We start from the raw sequence: 23,490 nt of genomic DNA, 5'->3' as shown, positions 1-23,490 counted from the left end.
CTGTAGAATCAGTCCCTCCTGTTAACAACATTATTTAGAATATAAGAAGGGTGTACAAAAATGCACGATTACAATTATTTACAATATTTGCAGAAGTACTTATATTTACAGTACTGTTTACAAAATTCAATTATTAATGTGATTATAGTTGAAGTAATCTGTGTGGTTCAGAGAGGCTCTTCACTCAGTACGGCTTGCTTTCGTAATATTTCACAGGGTCTATTGCCAATGAATTGAAAAGGTTGACTGCGTCTTTTGGGAAGAAATTCTTCAGAAATTACAGGTTACACAGTATAGAATGTAACGGTAGGTAGGGGGTTGTCATTACTGCGTCCAGCACGTGGAGTAGAGATAAGTCCTCGAAGACTGGGAGCGTCAATCACACCGGTAAGCATCTGAGAAAGAAGAATATTCCTGGATGCAATGTGAACTCTCCAGGGAGTGATATTTAGGTTGGTATATAAAACAGCCCTGGAGATGGGCAATTCTTTTCCCATGACCCTGTTCATCCATCGCAATACCCAATAGTTGACTGCCAGGAATCTACATTTATTAACCCCGTCAGCTCTTGTCGAATTGCCCACATCGCCGAGAAAATCCTCGATTTCATGGTGGAGAAATGGGTCTGAAAAGTGAAGCCTTCATCCCAAGTCGTGCCAAGGTCGGTGTGGGACTTCAGTTTCCTTATCTGTAATCCGTTGTGATAGGCTGTGATGTCATTTTTGATTCTCTTTTGTGTGAAGGTAAGTTGAGCTGATTTTGATACGTTTAGTTCCAGATCTGTTTGCAGTAGATAGGCTACAAGGCTGTCGAACAGGACGGAGACTCGCTGATTTATCAGGTGAGTTTGTTCAGCTTCTTTAGATGTTATGTATAATTTGAGGTCGTCTGCATACGATGAGAAATCAGAGTACCTTGCGAGGAAAGGTTCAAAGGCAGCGGCGAACAGTAGACAGGACAGGACAGGACAGGACACCTCCTTGTGGTACTCCTCTCGTTATAGTGCACCCCATTTGGAAGGATTTATAGCTGATGATGAGTTGTCTTGGTGTAAGGATGAGGTTGATGGTTTTTAGCAGGCTTCCAGTAATGCCAGTGTACATTTTCTAGAATGTAGACGAGAGCGGGAATTGAGAGCTTATCATAAGCAGATGAAATATCAAGGAGATGACGTCCAGCTGAGTTTTACCGTTGAGAGCAGTTTGAATTTTAAATAGGGTATCCAGTAGGTTTGTATATGTAGATCTTTTGGGGATCACAGTATGCAGATGTTTTGGTCTGTGAGAGAAGCATTGGTCGATCAGTGCTGATCAGATAGTTTTCTCAAATACTTTTAATAGAGAGCAGCATACTGAGATCAGTCTCAAGTCCTTAGGTTCCTTTGGGTTTCTTCTTTAGGGTATGGGTTGTACCCTGTAGCAATTCCACATTGTCGGGATTGATCCAGAATTCAATATGCGATTAAAGATTACAAAAAGGGGCTTCACAATGAAGGCACTACACACTTTAACCATGAATGGAGGGAAGCCGTCAGGACCAACTGTAGATTTATTAGGAAGTCTATTGATGGTTTTTATAAGGTGTTGTTTCATTAGCATTATAGTTGAAAGGGGCTGTCTGGAGTGTATGACAAAATCACTTAGGTTTGTGGTTTTTGGGTCTGATGGCATCTCGTTGAAAGTCAGAGATACCCATTCCTGAAGTACCTTCTCATCGATATGGAAATCTTGGTTGCATTTGGATGTAATACGTTTGGAGCATTTTATTCTGTTGAGTACCAGCTACCGGATTGCATTTCGTTTACATTTGAGGAAGGTTGCCCCCTCTTTCTTGTACATCTGGTAGTCAGCTGAGTTATGGTACTTTTTCCATATTCTAAATGCTTTTTGTTTCCTCTTGAATGCTTCTCGGACTTCGGCATTGAACCATGTATTGGATCTATCGGAGAGTTTTAATTGTTTGGAAGCTCCTTGGGAGGCAATTTCAAGAAGCTGGTTAACCAGGTTAGATATAGCAATGTTTATTGATTCTTGCTGTAGATCTTTCCAGTTTATTTCTGTGAGACGTGCAAGGATGATCTCTGGGTTTAAGTATTTGATAGAGAATACTGTTTTGGTAATCTTCTCATTCCCGAGAGCTTCACCAGCGTTTGAGTTTACAGTGACATTGAACTCAAACGTGATGGGAGAGTGATCAGAGGGGAAGCTGTGGTGTTCAGTGGTCAGAACAAGGTATAGGAGATTGTGGAATAATAGATCCAGCATCTGGTTTCCCCTGGTAGGAGGTGTGGTTTGGTGAAATAAGCCAAATGTGCCAATGACTGATATGAGATCCTCATTGGCCTCATCATGTCTAGGCGTAGGCATATTGAAATCGCCTATAATGAAAGTGGGGATATTGGGGGCTAGGTTGGCTGCTATCCATGCTAACAGTTCACTTCATGAATCTTCTGTGTGGTCAGGGGGTAGATATACAAGACAAATTTGGAGTTGTATGGCATCCTTTCTTAATGTGGCACATAGGGCTTCGGATTTATCTGATTTGGTCACCTGAAATCTGTACTACTTGAAACTGGATGAGTACAGTAACACAACACTTCCGCATCTGCTATCCCTGGAATTATGGAGGCTGAGGTAATCAAGAGGCTGACCTATTACATCCAGTTGCCTTCCGTGAGATAACCAGGTTTCAGTCAGGCAGATGAACTGATATTCAGCTAGTAACATGATGGTTTGTAGAAGGTGTAGTTTATTGTTGATACTGCGTACATTTTGGTAGAAGCATTTAAGGGGAGTTATTGAGACAGGTTGGCATGAGGCTGATGTTGGTTGCTATCCCTGTATTATTGTCGATCTCATGCGGTAGGATGTGGAAGATGATCGTTCTTTGTACATTTTTACTAGAGTTCCTGGCAGCCAGGTGCTGGTATCTAGCACTTTTAGTTCATCCTGTTTGTCATAAGTAATTGTGAATGAAGAATAGGAGGGATATCTTGTTTTCACAGGTCTCACAGCCACCTTGATCCCTTGATATTTGTTCCTCAAAGAATTTAGATATATTTGCATCGGTTGTGGATGGTCCAAGTCTCGATATGAAGATTTTCTATTTTTTTTTGGATAGATGTTATATTGTATATTTTCTCCAGTATGTTGGATTGGTTAACTGGGTTGGTTTTGTTGGGGTATGCTGGTGATGATTCTTCAGTGGGACTGGCCCTCTGTGCTACCAATCTATTTACAGAACTATCTTGGTGAGAAGTTGGATCATTGGCCGTTAATGACACTTCCAAAGGGGAATTAGGTCATGATCGTTTGAAGGATGACTGCCGGGAGACAATATGTGCATAAGTGGGTTTTTTATTGGTGTCACCACTCATGCTTGAGTATAGACATGGAGCATTTTGAGGAGCTTCATTGTGAGAAACGGCTGCTTCAGATATATAATCGATATCGCACATAGGTTCACAAGAGTGCTCTGATACAGGTAATTGACTCATATCGATGAGGGTAGGCAGGTCGCTGTGTTTCCTATTAGTTAAAGATTGTTTTTCTTTATTACTGATGGTTTGAGATTTAGTGGGTTTCTTCATACTTTGATGACTATCACGATGTGCTGGTACCATGTATTCATTTGGTGTAGCTCCTTTGCCATTTCAATGGTTTTGTTCTATGACAGAAAGCTGGTTCACAATGGTGAACTTATTTCTAATTACTTCTGCCTTTAGTAGTTGTACTTCTTCAAGTAGGCATGAGTTTTGTACTTTAATTTGCTTAATCTCATTAATAAGAGTATTCAGCTGACTGTTTATGAGAATCACATAATCATCCATGGGCAGTTTTCCCCGTGCATCAAAGTCGTTGCCGTTTGGCAATATTTTGTGGCCAAGGTAGCTACATCATGCATAACTTCTTCAGGGTGGCATTCAATTGCCCTGTGGTACAACAGAGAAGTGGAGACAGCATCGTCATCTGTGGAGGAATGATTTTCGTCCTCGGCCATTTGTACCTATTCATCGGTAGTTTCAGGTGTGGTGCTTCTGCTAAGATATGGTAGGATAGTGTTTTTTTCCTATGCAGATGATATAGTTTCAGTTGATGTGCAGGTATCTCATTATGTTGGAAAGGTACCCTTAATCCCTCATTGTCAGTATTTCCTTGCATGAAACACAAGAAAAATTGCGTCTCCGTTGCTTATTCATCTTTTTTTTAGGTCAATTTTGAGGCATGACCCACAAAAGGTAGAGCAGTACGTAACACAGATAATGCATAGAGCCATGTTTAATTTGCATAATTTTACATTCGGCTATGGTAAAGATTTCATTAAATTCAGTCATGTTTGAATGTCTGTTGGGGAAAAAAAAATGCTCTTGTTTGAAGGTTTAACAGGCTTAAACGATGGTAATTAGTTCGGCAAGCTTGACACCGATCTTAGGAATGCAGTTAATCTGTTTGCGGGGGACGTGAATCTCCGGGGGTTAGTGAATGATGTGTATCACTAGGGCAACTGACATTGATCTGTAGCTGGCAGCGATAATACAGCTTGTTAGTGTCCGCTTATGAGATTCTGCAATATGAAAAAGAATTGCAAATAATAAATACCCGGGAGCCTTGGTCGCCTTAAAGTTGTCTTCCTCTTCAGAGTCACTTGAGGAGCATAACAACACTAAAATCACCATATACACTTAGGCAAAACTACATTAATATTCATGATTATTGAGAGCAACGCACATACGTGACTGTATCGCCTTGACGCCAAGCCTTAGTTGCTAATGCTCCTAAAAACCAAATAACAAAACAAATAATAACTGATAAAATTCGTTATTTTGTATTTTTTAAGTATGGAATTATTATGATTATTATTAGCTTTGGTTTACATAGAGGCTGATAGGGTCCTTTGTATGTTGCAGATATTCGCTGCCAATTTTGTTTTTGAATTTTAATCTGTCGTGATAGGTACCATTTTATGCTATATTTATTGAATTTGTGTGTATATATATATATATATATACACACAAATACTTCTGACTCTCTCTCTCTCTCTCAGGGTAACTTGGAAATTTTTTTTGGCTGGTGCAGCATAAGCTCCAGGCTTCCTTGCACCATATGGCTAATAATAATAATAATAACACAATTGATAAATTGTGCCAATCCTCGCTCAACACAGTACTGATATAACACAATATTTTTGAGTTTTTGTGCTGAGAAAACCCTGCTATTATGTTAGATGTAATTTTCAACGGTTACATTCCTTTTTTGTGAATTCCTGCTATTGACTCACAAGTTGCTGTCTATCACCTTCATGATATTTTTCTGAAGCACATTTTTAGGGGTCACTACCATAAAGCAATAAAAACAATTTGCAGTTTCTGGTTTATTGGTCTTTTCTGTTATTATAAATAGGTAGTAAACTTGATCATGCACTTGCGATAATACCAATAGCTGGAATTCTGTGGGTTTTCACATTATTGTGGTGAAATGTGTTTCTCCTTCCAATATTCAATCATAAAAAAAAAAAAAAAAAATTTTCAAAAACTCATTACTCCATATCATGTTTGTTACAACTTGTGCATGCTGTGTTCTTTGTTATTGATTGCTTATCGTATTTACTGTTTAAAATTTTACAACCAAAAAAAAAAAAAAAAAGTCAGTGAACAGAAATATCAATTAGTATGTACATATTACAGTATGTATTAATTAAGCTACATATGTAAGCATAAATTTATTTTTATTTTGCTAACTGGAAAATATTCTTCCGTTCACGTATCATTTAAAGCGGAGGTCCACTGTATTTTGTTAGGAGATCCCTGGGTTAGGTTCTGTGCTGTTGAACTTGTGCTTGGTTGAGACCATAAAAAATGATCGTGACTTCAAAGAGTGAAGTTCGTGAGGGCTACCTATATATATAATTATATTCTGATAAATTTTCTTTCCCATACATGATTGTTATTTATTTTTCACTTTCACTTTTTATTTACATATAGAGGCCACCACGAGAGTCAATAGAAGATTGGGAAATTCCAGTTGAAGAGATACAAACAGGACATCGGATTGGAGCAGGTTCCTTTGGGACGGTGTATAAAGGACATTGGCATGGTAAGCAGGATATCTAACATTCTGCATATGTATGACTTGTAATCACCCATGGTAATGTAAAGGAGTAATGCAGATGACACAAATTGTGGATGAAAGTTGCTATTGAGATACTTTTTTATACTTATAAACAAATATTGATATTAACAGCTCTCAAGCATACTCTCATAACTATAAATGCATTATGTTTATAGGTGTGTGTGTGTGAAGGCTCATGGGAGGTCCCTACACCTGCTGCCTGAAATTGGCTAATTATACGCTTGAATGAGGACTTTGCAAATTCCTCCAGTGTTTGATGTGAATTGGACCCAGACTTCTCCTATTGTACTGATGTATCATGTCAACCAGGCTGTCACGGAGACTATAACTATCCTTTGTTAATTGAAATTTGTGTGTGCAAGTTTGCTCCACCCGTTAAAAAAAATCTCCATTGTTTGGTTTATTCAAATCCAAATCTTAGATATCTTAATGAAATCCACACACACACACACACACGCACGCACACGTGCACACATATCTGGTCTCAATACTTTCTATACTTGACAGCTAGGGTGTGCCATGTAAGTCTAAAATCTTTGTATAGAATACTTTGTCAAGTAACCATCCTTGTTGTTTGTTCTCTGCACTTTTTCTAGCCAATCCACATCCTTTTTGAAATGAAGTCTTCACATTTTTATACAGTCTCTACTAGCAAAATTCCTGTATATCATAGATAAAACAATGGTAATTGCTGGAAGAAATGACTGTTAAAAAAAACTGGTCGTCAGCTGCATAAACACTGTATAACTAACATATGTAGCTTTAATTTGCAAGGTTCATTGAATAAGTGAAAAAAGGAATGTCACCTTTTTGCATGGATTAAAAGCATATTATACAGCAAGTAACATCCAAAAATATGGTCTCTCTCTCTACACACACACACACACACACACACACACACACACACACACACACACACACACACACACACACACACACACACACACACACACACCAGTGGATTCCGGTTATTTGGGCCACCAATTAATCGGGGCAGTCGTTTATTTGGGGCAAATCTTAAAAAACAGAAACTAATCGAGAAAATAGCCATGGTTTACTTCGCTTAATTGGGGCAGGAGACCGCAGCACTGGAGATTACCCTACTATTGTCTCCGATGGTACCACGTAGTTCAGTCGAAATTCTGGAGGTCACAACCATAAAACAATAAAAACAATTAGCAGTCACCTGTTTATTGGGCTTTTCTGTTAGTGAAATATATCATAAATGAAATCTATCAAAAAGGATTCGATCTTGCTGAATTTGCGATAACTCTGTGGGTTATTATGGTGAAATGTGTTTACACTTCCATGAAATCTTCAATCATATAAAAAAATTAATTTTCAGATTTTCTCTTCGTTCCTATTTTTAAAGCTTTGTAACTTGTTACTCCGTTCTCACTTGCATGTTTTGTGTTACTTGCAATTTGTCTGTGCCATGTTTTTTGTTATTGATTGCTTATCTTTTTACTGTTTTAAATTTTAACCCCCACCCACAAATGTCAGTGAACAGAAATGTCAACTAGTTCGTATGTACATATTACAGTACTTATTAATTATTCCGATTATCACGTATATTCTTCCGATTTTCATGTATCATTTAATTTTTTAATTGCTAAGGTAATAAAGGGTAAATTTGTGCTTAATATATCTTTGCTTTTATAGTCTGTGGATAATATTCCTCCTATTTTCGCTAATTAGAATCGCTGTTTAATAGAATTAAAATTCAATTCACAAACGTGATCACAATGACCGGCGCTTATGCACATCGTATAGTGAACAGTACTTTACTATGGTGATTCCGTCATAACATGATTTGATTGTACAGTGAACCAATTGTAAAGGGGGGGTACATTGTTTTTTTTAACTATTTACATGAAACTTCGGATAATTGGGGTAGCTGCTTAATCCGGCCAAAATGCACTAGTCCTCATGTGTCCCGAATAACCAGAATGGACTGTATATATATATATATATATATATATATATATATAAATAAAATGTTGTATATAGCACTTAATATTGAAGACAATTCGAGAAGACAGTACCAAGATAGATTTATAGAAAACACAATTGTACAATGAACAATTGTACAGAGAAATAGAGTGGGCCAGTAAATCAGAATGTCTTATAATGGGGGATTTTAACTTCCCAGATATTGACTGGAACTTGTGGGTTGGTCACTCACACACTAGTCAGACTTTTGTGGATTTATTGGATGATTGTTTTCTGCAGCAGCATGTTCGAGAGGCAACCAGAGAAAGTAATACTCTTGATCTGGTTATCAGCAGTGATCATTCGTGTATTAATAATTTGCAGATAAAGGAACCACTAGGTGGCAGTGATCACAGTGTGCTGAAGTGGGATTTACTCAAAGAGGTAACTACCGTCAGGGGTAAAGGAAAGGGTTTTTGCTTCCGTAAAGGGGAGTACAGTGGTCTCAGACAGTTTTTAAATTCTGTACAGTGGGATCAACTGACGATGTTACAAACAGTAAATTCTAAGTGGGAAGCATTCAAAGAATTAATCGTGGAAGCTACTAGACTTTATATACCGATTAAGAAATATCGTTCAAGGTTTAGGCCTAAATGGTTATCAAATGAACTAATGAGACTCGTGACAGAGAAGAAAAATGCGTGGGATGCATATAAATTATCAGGTGACGCAGAAGCCTGTGGCAGATATAAGCTAGTCTGTAATCAGGTCACAAAGGAGGTTCGGCAGGCGAAGGCGGATTACGAGAAATCTTTGGCAAAAGATGCTAAGAAAAACAGCAAGGATTTCTTTACTTATATAAACTCTAAAAGGAAGGGGATGAATATGATTGGTCCACTTGACATCGATGGTTCGACTGTTGATGATCCTGCTCAGATAGCAAACAAACTGAATGAGTATTTTGCATCTACATTCACACGTGAGGAATTATTACAATTTGAAAATGGAAGAAGGTTATCAAATTGTAGCAGTGTGCTTAATGATTTTGGAATAACTGAGAGCAAAGTGGAGGAGAAATTGTTGAAGTTAAACATAAGAAAGGCACCTGGGGTGGATGGGATCTATCCAGTTATTTTAAAGGAGGCGGCAAAGCAACTAAGCAAACCCTTAGCCATAATTATGAGAGCATCCTTGGACTCAGGGGAGGTTCCCACGGACTGGAGATGTGCAAATGTGTCCCCAATTCACAAAAGTGGATCGAAGGGTGACACGAGTAATTACAGACCAGTTAGTTTAACTTCTGTTCCGGGTAAAATAATGGAGTCGCTGGTTAAAGATGCATTGCAGGATCATCTAGACAAGACTGCAGCAATAATTCAAACACAGCATGGGTTTGTTAAGGGAAAGTCTTGTCTGACAAATTTGATTGGTTATTATGATGTGGTCACAAAGGAACTGGATGCAAAAAATAATTTTGATATCATATACTTGGATTTCAGGAAAGCTTTTGACACTGTTGCGCATGGAAGACTACTGTACAAATTGGAGCAGAATGGTATTAAGGGTAAGTTGCTACAATGGATAAAAGGATGGTTAGGTGGGAGAAGACAGAGGGTGGTAATCAATGGGTGCTGCTCTTCGTGGACTAATGTTATTAGTGGAGTCCCACAGGGTTCGGTGTTGGGTCCACTGTTGTTTTGTGTATTTATCAATGATATTGATGAAGGTATATCAGGCTTAATGTCGAAGTTTGCAGATGACACAAAGGTTGGTAGGGTTGTTAATGACAGTAATGGCAGTGTGCTACTGCAACAGGATCTAGATAATTTGGGCAGATGGGCTAAGAAGTGGCAACTGAAGTTCAACCTTGACAAATGCAAAGTACTGCATATGGGTAGAAGTAACCCCAGAGAAACGTACCAACTGTGTGGTACTACACTTAAGGTGGTAGAAAATGAAAAAGACCTGTGAGTAATTGTGCAGTCAGATATGAAGTTTTCTGAGCAGTGCAGACAGGCTGCTAGGGCGGGTCATGGGGTTTTGTCAATGATATATAGGAATTTTGCTAGCAGGGAAAAGGAGGTGATTGTCCCTCTGTATAAGGCAATGGTCAGGCCACGCCTTGAGTACTGCGTACAGGTCTGGAGGCCTCATTTTAAGAAGGATGTAGATTTGCTTGAGCGTGTACAGAGAAGAGCAACACGATTGGTGAGGGGAATGAAGGGATTCTCTTACCAAGAGAGGCTTAAGTTCTGCAGATTGCAGTGGCTGGAGACTAGGCACCTGCGCGGTGATCTGATTGAGGTCTATAAGGCCTTGAATGGGTTGAGCACGCTGAATTCTGATGGGATCCTTCCACTTGTTCAGATTACCAACCTACGGGAACATAAGTTCAAATTAAGAAAGGACAGATGTAGAATAGATGTGCGGAAATTTGCCTTTAGCTAGCGGGTGGTTAATTGCTGGAACAAACTTCCATCTGTCGTTGTGGAAGTTGATAGGTTAAATAAATTTAAGGAGGAACTGGACAGGCATTTGGAGGGAATGGTGTGATTTTTTTTTTTTTTTTTTTCTTTGGCTGATGCTGCATAAGCTCCTACACTTGCTTTCTTGCATCATGTGCCACTACTGCTACTACAAGGGATAATGTAAGGTTAGCAGAAAGAAGAAAAAAATAAAAGAATAAATATATAGATATACACACAATCCAGGTGACTTCGTCTGGGGCCAACCACCCAGACTGAAGGCAAAAAACAACAAGGAGTTCTCTGTTTCTGTAATGATCAATATCTGCTAAGTTATATGAAAAAATAATAAATTATGGTCGTCAGCTGCATAAGCACTGTATAACTGGCATATGTAGCTTGAATTTGCAAGGTTCACTGAATAAGTGAAAATAGGAGTGTCACCTTTTTGCATGGATTAAAAGCATATTATACAGCAAGTAACATCCAAAAATATGGATTTCTCTCTCTCTCTCTCTCTCTCTCTCTCTCTCTATATATATATATATTTGAATAATGTTTGAAATAAATGAAAACTGAATTACGTGACGCTTGAGATATAACTTAAGTGAGAATAATGATAAAAAATAAATTTAAAATAAATAAATAAAAATACAAAATAAATAAAAAAATAAAAATGCCAGCAGCATGGCAAGACAGAAGAGCGAAAATTGTGAAATTATACATAACGATCAAACCAACAGGGAGGGAAGAGAATAAAATTATTGCAGCAGAAACTCTTGAAGATAATTTAGAAGTCTAAATACAAAGATAATAAAATATAATCAATTAAATTTTGAATAGCCAATTAAATGAAATTTAACGGCGACCCCTCTGACGGGCACCAGGTCCAAATTTATGTGAAATATCATGAATAGAGATGTGAACAACTACAATAAAATAAAATAAAAACAGAAATAGACTGATCATTATGCCCCATCTCAGCAGAGGACCACAAGGCCAATAATGGTCAGGGAATCGCTGCATTTCGATCGCTAGCCAAATCACCGCAAAGACGAATCGATCGAAAGATCAGTCCACCATCTGATTCCCAGATCGAACCGCCAATGCAGAGGACTTGAATAGCGGTGGTCCTGATGCAGCGAAAATTACAAATAGAACAGATCCAAGCACTCAAATGCAAAGCCACACCACTGACAAAAGTAATCTTAACCAGATTATATAGGCAAAACATGAACTATGGATGGCAGCACAGGTGCAGCGTTAGCAAATCAGCGCACTACTGTCATATAATATACTTATATTTGAATAATGTTTGAAATAATTGAAAACTGAATCTTACATAAAAAAGGGGGTAAAGCATACATCAGAGACAGAAAAAAGCATTTTCCTCTACATGATGCTTGAGATATAACTTAAGTGAGAATAATGATAAAAAATAAATAAAAATAAAAAATAAAATAAATTTATTTTTTTATTTATTTTTTATCATTATTCTCACTTGAGTTATATATATAATGTTGTATATACCAATTAATATTGAAGACAATTCAAGAAGGCAGTACCAATATAGATTTATAGAAAATGCAAGGGCTAATGTAAGGTTAGCAGAAAGAAGAAGAAACACACACACACACACACACATACACAATCTAGGTGATTTCGTCTGGAGCCAACCGCCCAGACCGAAGGCAAAAAATAACAAGGAGTTCTCTGTTTTTGTAATGATCAATATCTGCTAAGTTATATGAAATAATAATAAATTTAGAGATTAAGTAATTTGAATCTATACCATTAAAAGCTAGTTAAAAATTTAGAATTAAAAGAAAGATAATATAAAGTATTAATGCAAGCACATATTGAACATCACTGACCTGAAAGAGAATGTAATTTATTAATTCAAATAAGAATAAGTGTAAAGCATGGGACATATCTACCGTATCCAAGGCGCAATGAAGTAACAATAATAGTCATCATGAAAGAAATGCAAATCCTTCTAGTGAGAGTTAATATGCATGTGGTGACACTATGTGATGGAAGTGATAAATAGCCAATTAGTTAAAATTAAGTTAACGCCAAGAAACACATGCAGATAGTAAGATGAATAAAAACTAATAGAGTAGGAATAATAATACCTGAACTCCATGAAGGCGAAAATATAGTAGTACAAATAAGAAGTAGTTTCTCCTACATCCTCGGATTACCCTAAAAATTTTGTAGAAATAAACAAAATCTAAAACAATTAAGAGTAACCAGAATGGTTAGGGGATTTCATAGATTTATTTAAAATATGTGACACCGATCCTATAAACATTGGTGTAATACATAATACACTCTTCAGTGTTAAACTTACGCACTCAAAGCCCTAAGCAGGAAAGCTAATAATTATGTCTTTGGATCTTGTCATCTTATGCACATTATACTAGACATTGTTAAATTCAGAATTAATATTTTAAATATTAACAAACCACCAGAAAACTCTATACTTGTCTTATATTTTCAAAATAAAATGATGGATAATTTGGATATACATAGAACTATTAACTTATGTAACTACTTGCTACCTATCAATAACTTACATATTAATATCAGATTTAGATATGCTAAACCATTTGGTCTAAAAGCATGTAATAAAATAATAGAATAAAATAAACAATATTAACATTGGATAGGATATATGTGTTTGCCACAAGCTTTCTTTTCTTAGATATGTAGATCCTAATCGTAACCACATTATAACTGGCGACTTAAATATAATCCCATATCCAGAGTTTAGAGATATTTTATCACTCGGTTTTAAGTTTCGACCCGGTCTACCTGTTAATAAATCAACTTTTAAAAAACTGTTATATCAAGATTTATTAAAATACTGCATAAAATCTGAATACAAATATAGCATACCTATTGAGGCATACCACATGTGGCTGTTCACAATACTAAATATCATATTTAAAAAATATAACCACTTGAAATTCAGATCGGATAATCTAAATAATACAAAATTAATAAATAAGCAGCTCAGAGAAATACGTAAACATTTTGTAATTACTCTGATTGACAAAGCGCCTTGCAATTATACGTAAGTCATATTACATAGAAATCATTAAAAATGAACTGCAGTCTAGTAACACGTACAAATACATAGCATCTTCCCCTAATGTAATAATCAAAAACTAATGGCAAAAAAAAAATTCCTATTTCAAACCTTTTGATTTAGCAAAAAATTGCTAAATCAAAAGGTATAAATTTCATAAATCACCTTTTGTATTTAGATTCATAACATCATATAGAGATAGTTATGCTAAAATTCCAGGTAAAACATTAGAAAAGTTACTTAAAACTATGTTAAATAATGTAAATAAAACTATTATTATAAATAACAACTTACCGATTATAAATACAATAAAAAATAACAATATTCAGTAAATACAAACATTTGACTTTAACAGTTTATTCACTAGTATCAATCTCAACAATTTAAAAGATGTTCTGCAAAATCTATATTTGAAACATAAAAATGCCATAAACTTTGATTCAACCTACTGGGATACTTTAATAAATTTTTTATTTTTAATAATTATGTATATGACGGAACTTTGTTATACTTGCAAGTGAATGGCACCCCTATGGGAAGTCCAGCATCCTGCATAATTGCAAACCTCTATCTATATTCAATAGAAAGAGCATTCCAAGATAACCTTATGTTCAGATTCATACTTGATCTATGGGTGTTCAGTTGTCCACATTTCATTCAGGATTACAGCAGATTATATCCAGATGAACTTGTACTGAAATAAATAATAGTTCTGATACTATAGCAAATTACCTGGATCTTCAAATAGAAATATTCCGTAGATAACATGAACCAGAGCTGTAATGTTCAATGCGTTCTACTTTGATATCAATATTTATAAAATAATAAGAGAAGTTTACCTCAATATAATACATAGAACACTTCCATATGCTCTCCAGTAATTAAAACAAAAAAAATTGAAAAACTTCCATAACAGTAAAAAATAATTAAAAATGAAATTAACAGAATTAAAAATCAATCTAACATAATTAAAAATTAAATAGATTAATTAAAAGAAATATAACAGGGAAAAAAATGCAAAACGATTTTACTTCCTGAAGCTGACAACGCTTTTCAACCGTATGTCGTGATCACAGGAACGAAAATTACCAAATAGGGGTGAGCATGAAACTTAAAGAAATGGCCAGTGAACATTAACAGAATTCTCATTATTATTATTATTATTAGCCATATAGTACAAGGAAGCCTGAAGCTTATGCTGCACCAGCGAAAAAAAAAAAAAAAATTCCCAAGTTACCCCCTGAGAGAGAGAGAGAGAGAGAGAGAGAGAAGTAGAAAGGAATCACCAACAAAGAGGAGAATGATGATATCCAGCTCAGGACCCTAGGTTTGCCAAGCCCATACTCACCAGATGTTAGCCCCCAAGGTTCTAGAATTAATAGTCTGGTATAATTACATTGGACACTAAGTATTTTGGCCTCATTAAATAAAAAAGTATGTTTTTCATTAACGGCATGAAAGGCTAATTCTGACACTGTTGAACGAGAAGCATGAACTGAGCCCCCGTGTTGATTAATGCGAAAATTCAGAGGAAAACGAGAGGAACCTTGGTACTAAGAGTTGCAGTCACCGCAAGAAATGTTGTATACCAGGTCAATTTTTTGTGTTACGAATGAGGAAAGGACTGAGCGATTTCCCCCCCCCCCCCAAAAGTATAGTGTGCAGTTTCCATATTGGCCTGGCCATAATTTTAAATTTGGTACCTTTAACAAATCTGTTAAGCTGTTTGTGCCACTGTTCAACATATGGGACAGAAATAAAGTATTTTTTAATATTACGATTGTTGGTTGAAGTAGTATTTTATATCCTATCCCTAGCTTGTATCCTAATTCGGTTTATTGCAGCAAGGGGATAACTCCTGTTTAAGAATGTGCTGGTTAATATTTGTATTTCGGAGCCGAAAGCAGATTCCGTTATCGAATATTTATAGGCATTTAGAAATTGATTAAAGATAGTAGGAGAACTCTTGTAGGAGAATTGGTGATAGCTGTTATAATGTAGAAGCATGCCGGTGTTTGTAGGTTTACAGTAGATGTTAAATTGGATTTTATTCGAGTCCCGAGTAAGTGTGAAATTTAGAAAATTTAATGACTTTGTATCCGTATCTTCCCTTTCCAATGTAAGTTTGAGTCTAGAGTGAATATTATTAAACAAATGTAAAATGTCTCGGGTAGTACTATCAGTAATAACTAGAACATTGTTTAAATACCTCCCATAATACAGGGTAGAAAAGGCGTCAAATGTAGCCGCTCAAGCTCAATCCCATCGGCAAACCAAAAATTTGTTTGTATACTTTGTCTCAAAAGGTGATATAGTTGACCAACTAAGAGTTTAATTAAGTGAAAAATTTCTTTAATAGGAAGCTTCGTATAATTAATCGGTATAGAATTATTATTTAACATATCCCAAATAATATCTAATGAGTATTCAACGTTTACATTCGCATATAACGAGGTAACATCTAGTGAGAACAAATTATCATTATTACCAAGTCTGCGGTGCTTAAGGTTATTAAATAATTTATCGTAGTTCTTAATCCCAGATTGTATTGCCTGTCTAAAGGGTTTTATAATGCTATATACATGTGTGGCCAAAGATGAAAATGCTGAGTTTCTGTAGGAAACAATAGGCCGAATAGAAAATCCAGTCTTGTGTAATTTTACCTAACCGAAAAGTGCAGGAATATTGTATATTCTGGCCTTCAATTCCTGTAACTGAGCCATAGTAATGTAGTCATTTTTTCAATACATGGTTTTATTGTATTGATTGACCAAATTGGTAAATAGTGGCTGGTCTACTTCAAGATAAGCAGATGTATCTGAAACAACTGAATCCAACTTATTAATATAATCATGTTTATCGAGTATTACAACTGTATCTCCTTTACTGCCCTCTGTATAATAATGTCTTTATTTTCCTGAAGTTCGCGTAAAGCTGAATTGTCGTGCGTATTCAATTTAGGAAGTCGCATTTCTTTTATGTTATTCACCACCTGGTTAACTTGTTGAATAAATAAATCTTTTTGTGGAACATTATGAAGTCCAGATTCAATATCAATTAAGCACTGTGTTTTAGGTAGTTTTCGAGGTGGTAAATTATAATCTGATCCTTTGGCTAAAAGTGAAATCTGGTCCTGTGATAGCATATACGAGGAAAGATTTGTAACTTGTTGATATGTCTGTTCGCTCAATGTTGAGCAAAGGGGTATTCGCGAACTAGCTGACGTATTGTGTGGTAGCACGCTGTGTGTATGTGGGGGGTGTGACCCAACTCGTATGTACTTGGTTGCAAGACCGCGATAATGTGTTAGAATTCTCATGAACGTGTTTTGACCCTCCTAATAATGTATTCAATTTGTTAATGTGTCTGTTTTTTTTATTTCTGAAGCCTGTGCATCACAAATCTGTGGAGGTCTTAAATACCGACCAATTGCTAGGATGTAGATAACTTTTTCATTTGTCCCGAAGTTTTGATTTAAATTATCCCTGGCAAACTTCAGAACAATGTTGTTTTGAAGGCAATATTTTAGAAAAGAAATAGGTTTTGCATTTTTTTCATTATATTTCTTTTAATTAATCTATTTAATTTTTAATTGTGTTCATTTGATTTTTAATTATTTTTTACTGTTATGTAAGATTTTTGATTTTTTTCATTTTAATTGCTGAAGAGTATCATATGGAAGTGTTATACATATTATATTGCGGTAAACTTCTTTTATTATTTTACAAATATTGATATCAACATAGAATGTATTGAGCATTACAGCTCTGGTTCATACTAATTCATTTTTTAAAACTCTTATTGACTATTTCATTCACTTCCTTTCTCTTCAGTTATAACATATTGTTACACACAATTTTGCGGGATTTTTTTGAAGCTTGGTGCAAAATTACATTAGATTAAAACTAAGATACTCCCCCAAAAGTTACCATATTTCTTTTTTTTACAAATCTTTCCTTATATACGCTATCACAGGACCATATTTCACTTTTAGCCAAAGGATTAAATTATAATTTACCACCTCAAAAACTATCTAAAAAACAGTGCTTAATTGATATTGAATCTGGACTTCATAATGTTCCACAAAAAGATTTATTTATTCAACAAGTTAAACAGGTGGTGAATAACATAAAAGAAACGAGACTTCCTAAATTGAATACACATTAGCATTAGCATTAGTAGAGGCATTTGGTGCAAGAAAGCAAGCTTATGCAGCATCAGCCAAAAAAAAATGAAGTAAAATAAATAAATAAAAAATAACCACTTCCACTTCACCCCTCTGTTCGTTTGAAATACCTGTCCAGCTGAGCCTTAAACTTATTTAGCCTATCAACTTCCACGACAAGGGATGGAAGTCTGTTCCACCTACCAACCACCCGCTGGCTAAAGGCAAATTTCCGCACATCTATCCTACATCTGTCTTTCCTCAATTTGAATTTATGCCCTCTCAGGTGATTATTCTGAGCAAAAGGAAGAATCCCATCAGCATTGAGCATGCTCAACCCATTCAAGGCTTTGTAGACCTCTATCAGATCACCTCGCTGGTGCCTAGTCTCCAGACACTGTAATTCGCAAAACTTAAGCCTTTCTTCATAAGAGCACCCCTTTGTTCCATTCACTAACCTTGTTGCCCTTCTCTGTACTCGTTCTACATCCTTCTTGAAATGAGGCCTCCAGACCTGTATACAGTACTCTAGGTGCGGTCTGACCATTGCCTTATACAAGGGAATAATCACCTCCTTATCCCTGCTAGAAAAATTCCTATATATCATCGACAATACACCATGAGCTACTCTTGCAACCCGTCTGCACTGATCAGAAAACTTCATATCTGCCTGCACAACCACCCCCAGGTCCCTTTCATTCTCTACCACTGTCAGTGTAGTACCACAGAGTTGATACGTTGCTCTGGATTGCTGTTTCCCATATGTAGTACTTTACATTTGTCAATGTTAAACTTCATTTGCCACCTCTCAGCCCATCTGCTCAACCTTTGCAGATCCTGTTGCAGCAGCATAGTGTCAGTAGTGTCCTTGACAACCCTGCCAACCTTCGTATTGTCTGCAAACGTGGACATTAAGCTTGATATACCATCGTCAATATCATTTATAAATACAGAAAACAATAATGGATCCAATACTGAACCCTGAGGGACTCCACTAATAACATTAGTCCACAATGAGCAGTGTCCATTGATTACCACTCTCTGTCTTCTCCCCCTCAACCACCCCTTTATCCACAGCAGCCTCCAATGCCACACTGCTCCAATTTGTGCAGCAGTCTTCCATGTGCAATAGTATCAAAAGCCTTTCTAAGATCCAAGTATATAATATCAAAGTTATTCCCTGCATCCAGTTCTTTTGTGACTGTATCATAGTATCCAATCAAATTGGTCAGGCAAGACTTTCCCTTAACAAAACCATGCTGTGTCCGAGCTATAACTGAAGTCTTGTCTAAATGATCCTGCAGTGCTTCTTTAACCAGTACCTCCATTAATGGCCCCGGGTGCCAAGCGAATGTGATCGAGCGTTTTCTCTGTACTTAAAAAGTGATTATCAAAAGCGATCTAAAGTTATATTAAGTTACTGTCCTTAAGAAATTTATTTTTTATATCAGCTACTGTCACAAAAAGTACTTGTACAGAGCAAGAAAGAAAAGCTACCTTTCTTTATTTTTCATACTTCTTTTACTAACACCTAATACTCTACGCTTGATCACACCAGGCACTGCTCCTGCCTCCCCGTGGCGGGGCCGGAAGTCTTGGCAGAAAAGCTCATCTGCCAAGGACTAAAAGGAGCAAACATGGATCAACATGCCTTTCCGCCTCTCGAGCCGACAAGCTCTCGGCCAGAGTTAGACAACGAGCATAACACGTCGCAACCCAAGAGGATGAAAACCACTTCTTCAGCGACAAATTGTCCTGCATTTCTAATAATGCACTCTCTTGGAGATCAGCCTCTCAGTAAGCTCTCTCCGTTTGTTATCCAAAAACATCTGGAAAGTCTGGCAGGATCGCCTAAGACAGTCAAGAGGCTGCAATCAGGCGACCTACTAGTGGAGACAATAAACCATGGACATTCGCAGAAACTACTAAACCTTGCCAACTTTGCTGGAATTCCAGTAAAGGTTTCTCCCCATGCTACCCTAAATACATCCAAAGGGATTATATCCAGCTGGGATCTTTTGAATGTCACGGAGGAGGAGATAATGCAAGAACTTCAAGACCAAAATGTCATTGCAGTCAAAAGGATTAAGACTAAAAAAGACAATATACTTGCACCTACAAGGAACATTATCCTCCCTTTCAATACACCAAATCTACCAACATCGATAAAAGCAGGCTATCTACATTGTCGAATTAGGCCCTACATCCCTAATCCTTTGAGATGTTTTAAGTGCCAAAAGTATGGTCACTCTCAAATGGCATGTAGAGGAAATCAAGTTTGCCCCAATTGTGGGTCCTCTGAACACACTCAAAGTGATTGCTCAGCAAAAGAAATGGCCTGCCCCAACTGTAAAGGCAACCATCCTGCCTATTCCAGGTCATGCGAGAAATGGAAAACTGAAAAGAAAATTGTGACATATAAGATTGAAAATAAAGTAAGTTTTCAAGAAGCAAGGAAAGTAATTGCTCCCAGTTTAACTAAGCGTACATACGCCAGTATTGCGCAAAAGTATCAATCAGTGGGCACCCAAACCGATGTTACAATACCTACAAACACTTCAATTTCTGACTGGGCTCGGGCTGTTCTCTCCCAGCAACAGTCCAATACCCCTAAGCAGATGAACCAGGCAAATAATACTGCAATTACAGTACCAGCAACATCTCCTTCTCCTCCCACAGTGACTGCTTCTACATCAAATAATCGGAGCTCACATTTAAAAAAGAATATCCCAGAAACATCTATGGATACATTCGACTCATCTAGACAAGAACCTATATTAGAATTACATGCGGAAGAAGAAATGGACACCGGTCGACCATTCTTTTCCAAAAAAGACAAACCAAAGCCTGAACGTCACAAGCCAACCACATTAAAAAAGCAGTCAGATACAGCTTCTTCTACTAAACACCAATAATGCCTTATATTCTACAGTGGAATTGCAGAGGATATCGTAGCAACCTTAATGATATTCAAGTCCTAATTCACCGCTATTCTCCAGTTGGTTTCTGTCTACAGGAAACCTACCTAACTCCACAAATTTCCACCAACATTAAGAACTATGTCATCTATCGACAAGATCGTAATACTTCAAATGCTGCCCGTGGAGGTGTGGCCATCTTCATCAGCTCAAAGATCCCGACCAAACAAATTGTTTTGCAAACTGATATTGAAGTTGTTGCCGTACGTCTGATAACCCAGATTGCGTTAACACTAGCATCAGTCTATCTCCCACCAAGTCATACTTTCTCTTACCAAGATCTTGGAAACCTGCTAATGCAATTGCCACCCCCGGTCTGTCTGTTGGGTGATTTCAATAGCCACAATCCCTTATGGGGATCAACAAAAGTAGATACACATGGCCGACTAATTGAAACTTTTCTAGACAAACAAAACCTTACTGTTCTTAATACTGGTGCACCCACTCACATACAATTGCCAACTGGACAAACTTCTGCAATTGATCTATCAGTATGTTCCCCGACTCTGTATCCAATCATAGAATGGTCTGTTTTAGATGACCCCTTGGGCAGTGATCATTTTCCCATTATTTGTGATCTGCTCACTGCTCAACCACCATTAGTCAATCCCTGCAGGAAATGGAAGTTTTCTCAAGCCAACTGGGTCAAATTTAAATCTTTAGTCACCCTGGATGAGCAATATATACGGACACAGTCGATAGATGAAGCCACAGATTATATCACTTCACACATACTATCTGCAGCTAAGTGTTCAATTCCATTGTCGAATCCGCATTCCCGACAGCACCATAATTATTGGTGGAATGAAGACTGCACTAAAGCAAAGAAGTTAAAAAATAAAGCATGGAATATATTTCGCAGATCACCAACCACGACTAATCTAATCAATTACAAGAAACTAAGAGCGAAAGCACGTCTCATTCAAAGGCAAGCCAAGAAGAATTCTTGGATTCATTTTGCATCTACCATAAACAGAAACACTAACTCCAGGTTAATATGGAAGAAAATCAGACAGATTTCTGGAAAATTCCCTACAACCCCCTCACCTATTCTTTCATGGAATGGGCAGGAACTCTCAGCTCCTGAGGACATAGCAAATGCTTTGGGCAAAACGTTTGCTAAAGTTTCAGCGGTGTCAATTTATTCGGCGGATTTTCAGAAAATAAAGACCAAGACTGAAGAACGAGCCATAAACTTTCGAACCTCAGTTTTCCTTCCGTATAACCAGCCTCTTCAATATCACGAACTCCTACATGCCATGAAAACGACACACAACGGTGCTGCTGGGCCAGATGGCATATCTTATATCATGTTACAATACCTTGGTGACAAAAATTTACAAATACAAAGGGTACTAGGAAAGTTTTGCAATATAGCTTTGTTTATTTAATTTTTTGAAAGTAATTTCCTCTACATTCAATACACCTCTCCATCCTCCGAAACCAATCTTTAAACCAGTTCTGCCAAGTTTCACTAGGGAGTAAAGCACACTCGTTGTCCCAAGCCCGTAGAAGGTCCTCATCACTGGAAAACCGCCTCCCTTTTAGCTTCATTTTCACATGCGGGAACAGTGCAAAGTCGCAGGGAGCAAGGTCTGGACTGTAGGGAGGGTGCTCGAGAAGTTTCAGTCCTGTCGTGGTCAAATATTCGGTGCAGGCTTTGGCGCGGTGAGCTGGAGCATTTTCGTGATGGAGGTACCAGGTGTCCATTCTTGACTTTGGCCGCAGGTTCTTCATAGATCCAATGACTTTAGGCAGGCATTGTTCAGTATACCACTTAGCTGTGACTGTCTTCTGCGTGTCCAAAACGACACGTTCCACAATTCCACTCGATTTGAAAAATACAGCTATCATTTTCTTCTTTACAGATCGGGATTTTCTGACAATTACGGGTGTGTCGTCATCATCAAAGACCCAAACTTTTTTTTGAGCCTTGGTCGGCAGATCGTAATAGTACAGCCAAGTCTCGTCACCTGTCACGATGTTGTTCACATACCGAGATTGTCCCTTATCAAACTTTTTTAACATCTCCCGGCACCAAGTCACACGTCGTGTCATCTGCTCTTCAGTCAGTTGATGCGGCACTCAGAGAGAACAAAGTTCCTTCACGTGCAAATGATCTTGCAGAATCGAACGAATTGCTGGTGCATTTAGGCCCAAAGTATCCTCTATCTGTTGGTAGGTCACTCGCCTGTTTTCGTCACAGCAGTAACGTTTTCCTCACAGCAGTAACGTTTTCCTCCGTAACTGACGTTCGTGGCCTTCCCGGCCTCTCAGAATCCTCCAGAGTGAAATTTCCCCTTTGGAATTCTCTATACCACCTGAATATCGTTGTACGATGTGGACAATCATCATCTAGTGCAAGAGTCATTTCTTCTAAGCACTGGTCTATGGTTAAACCACGCACGAAATTATACCGCAAAACTGTCCTTATCTCATTTCGTGACCACGATGCCATCGCAAGCACTTTACACTCTCACTACTAATGAATAACTGAGCCCATCGACTTGGCGCGGCGGCTACTATGCACGTATGAACGTGTCTCAACATGCAGCAACAAGCAGCTTCCTGTGATTCATTGTTGCGTCATATTGCAAAACTTTCCTAGTACCCTTTGTACTACTGGTCTACTATAACAGAATATTTATGGAAAACATTTATCCCATCTCCTGGCATCATGCCACAGTTCTTGCCTTTTTGAAACCTGGAAAAGACCCTACAAGGCCAT

The 23,490-nt window shown here is 37.4% G+C and overlaps 1 protein-coding gene across 1 annotated transcript in view; it reads left to right on the top strand.

Annotated features, from left to right (window-relative positions):
* The window catches only part of Raf (serine/threonine kinase raf oncogene), a 439,038-nt gene that overhangs the window by 276,219 nt on the left and 139,329 nt on the right, over nucleotides 1-23,490 (top strand). Inside the window, exon 11 of the mRNA XM_090387771.1 lies at nucleotides 5,981-6,092. Within this exon, the coding sequence (XP_090243897.1) occupies nucleotides 5,981-6,092 (112 nt within the window). The remainder of the gene's footprint in view (nucleotides 1-5,980; nucleotides 6,093-23,490) is intronic.

The sequence above is a fragment of the Mastigoproctus giganteus genome, chromosome 13 (assembly GCF_048544385.1).
Source record: "Mastigoproctus giganteus isolate SK-2022 chromosome 13, ASM4854438v1, whole genome shotgun sequence".
Taxonomy (NCBI): Eukaryota; Metazoa; Arthropoda; class Arachnida; order Uropygi; family Thelyphonidae; genus Mastigoproctus; species Mastigoproctus giganteus.
Note: the sequence above shows the minus strand (reverse complement) of the source record. Positions and strands in the feature narration are given on the sequence as shown.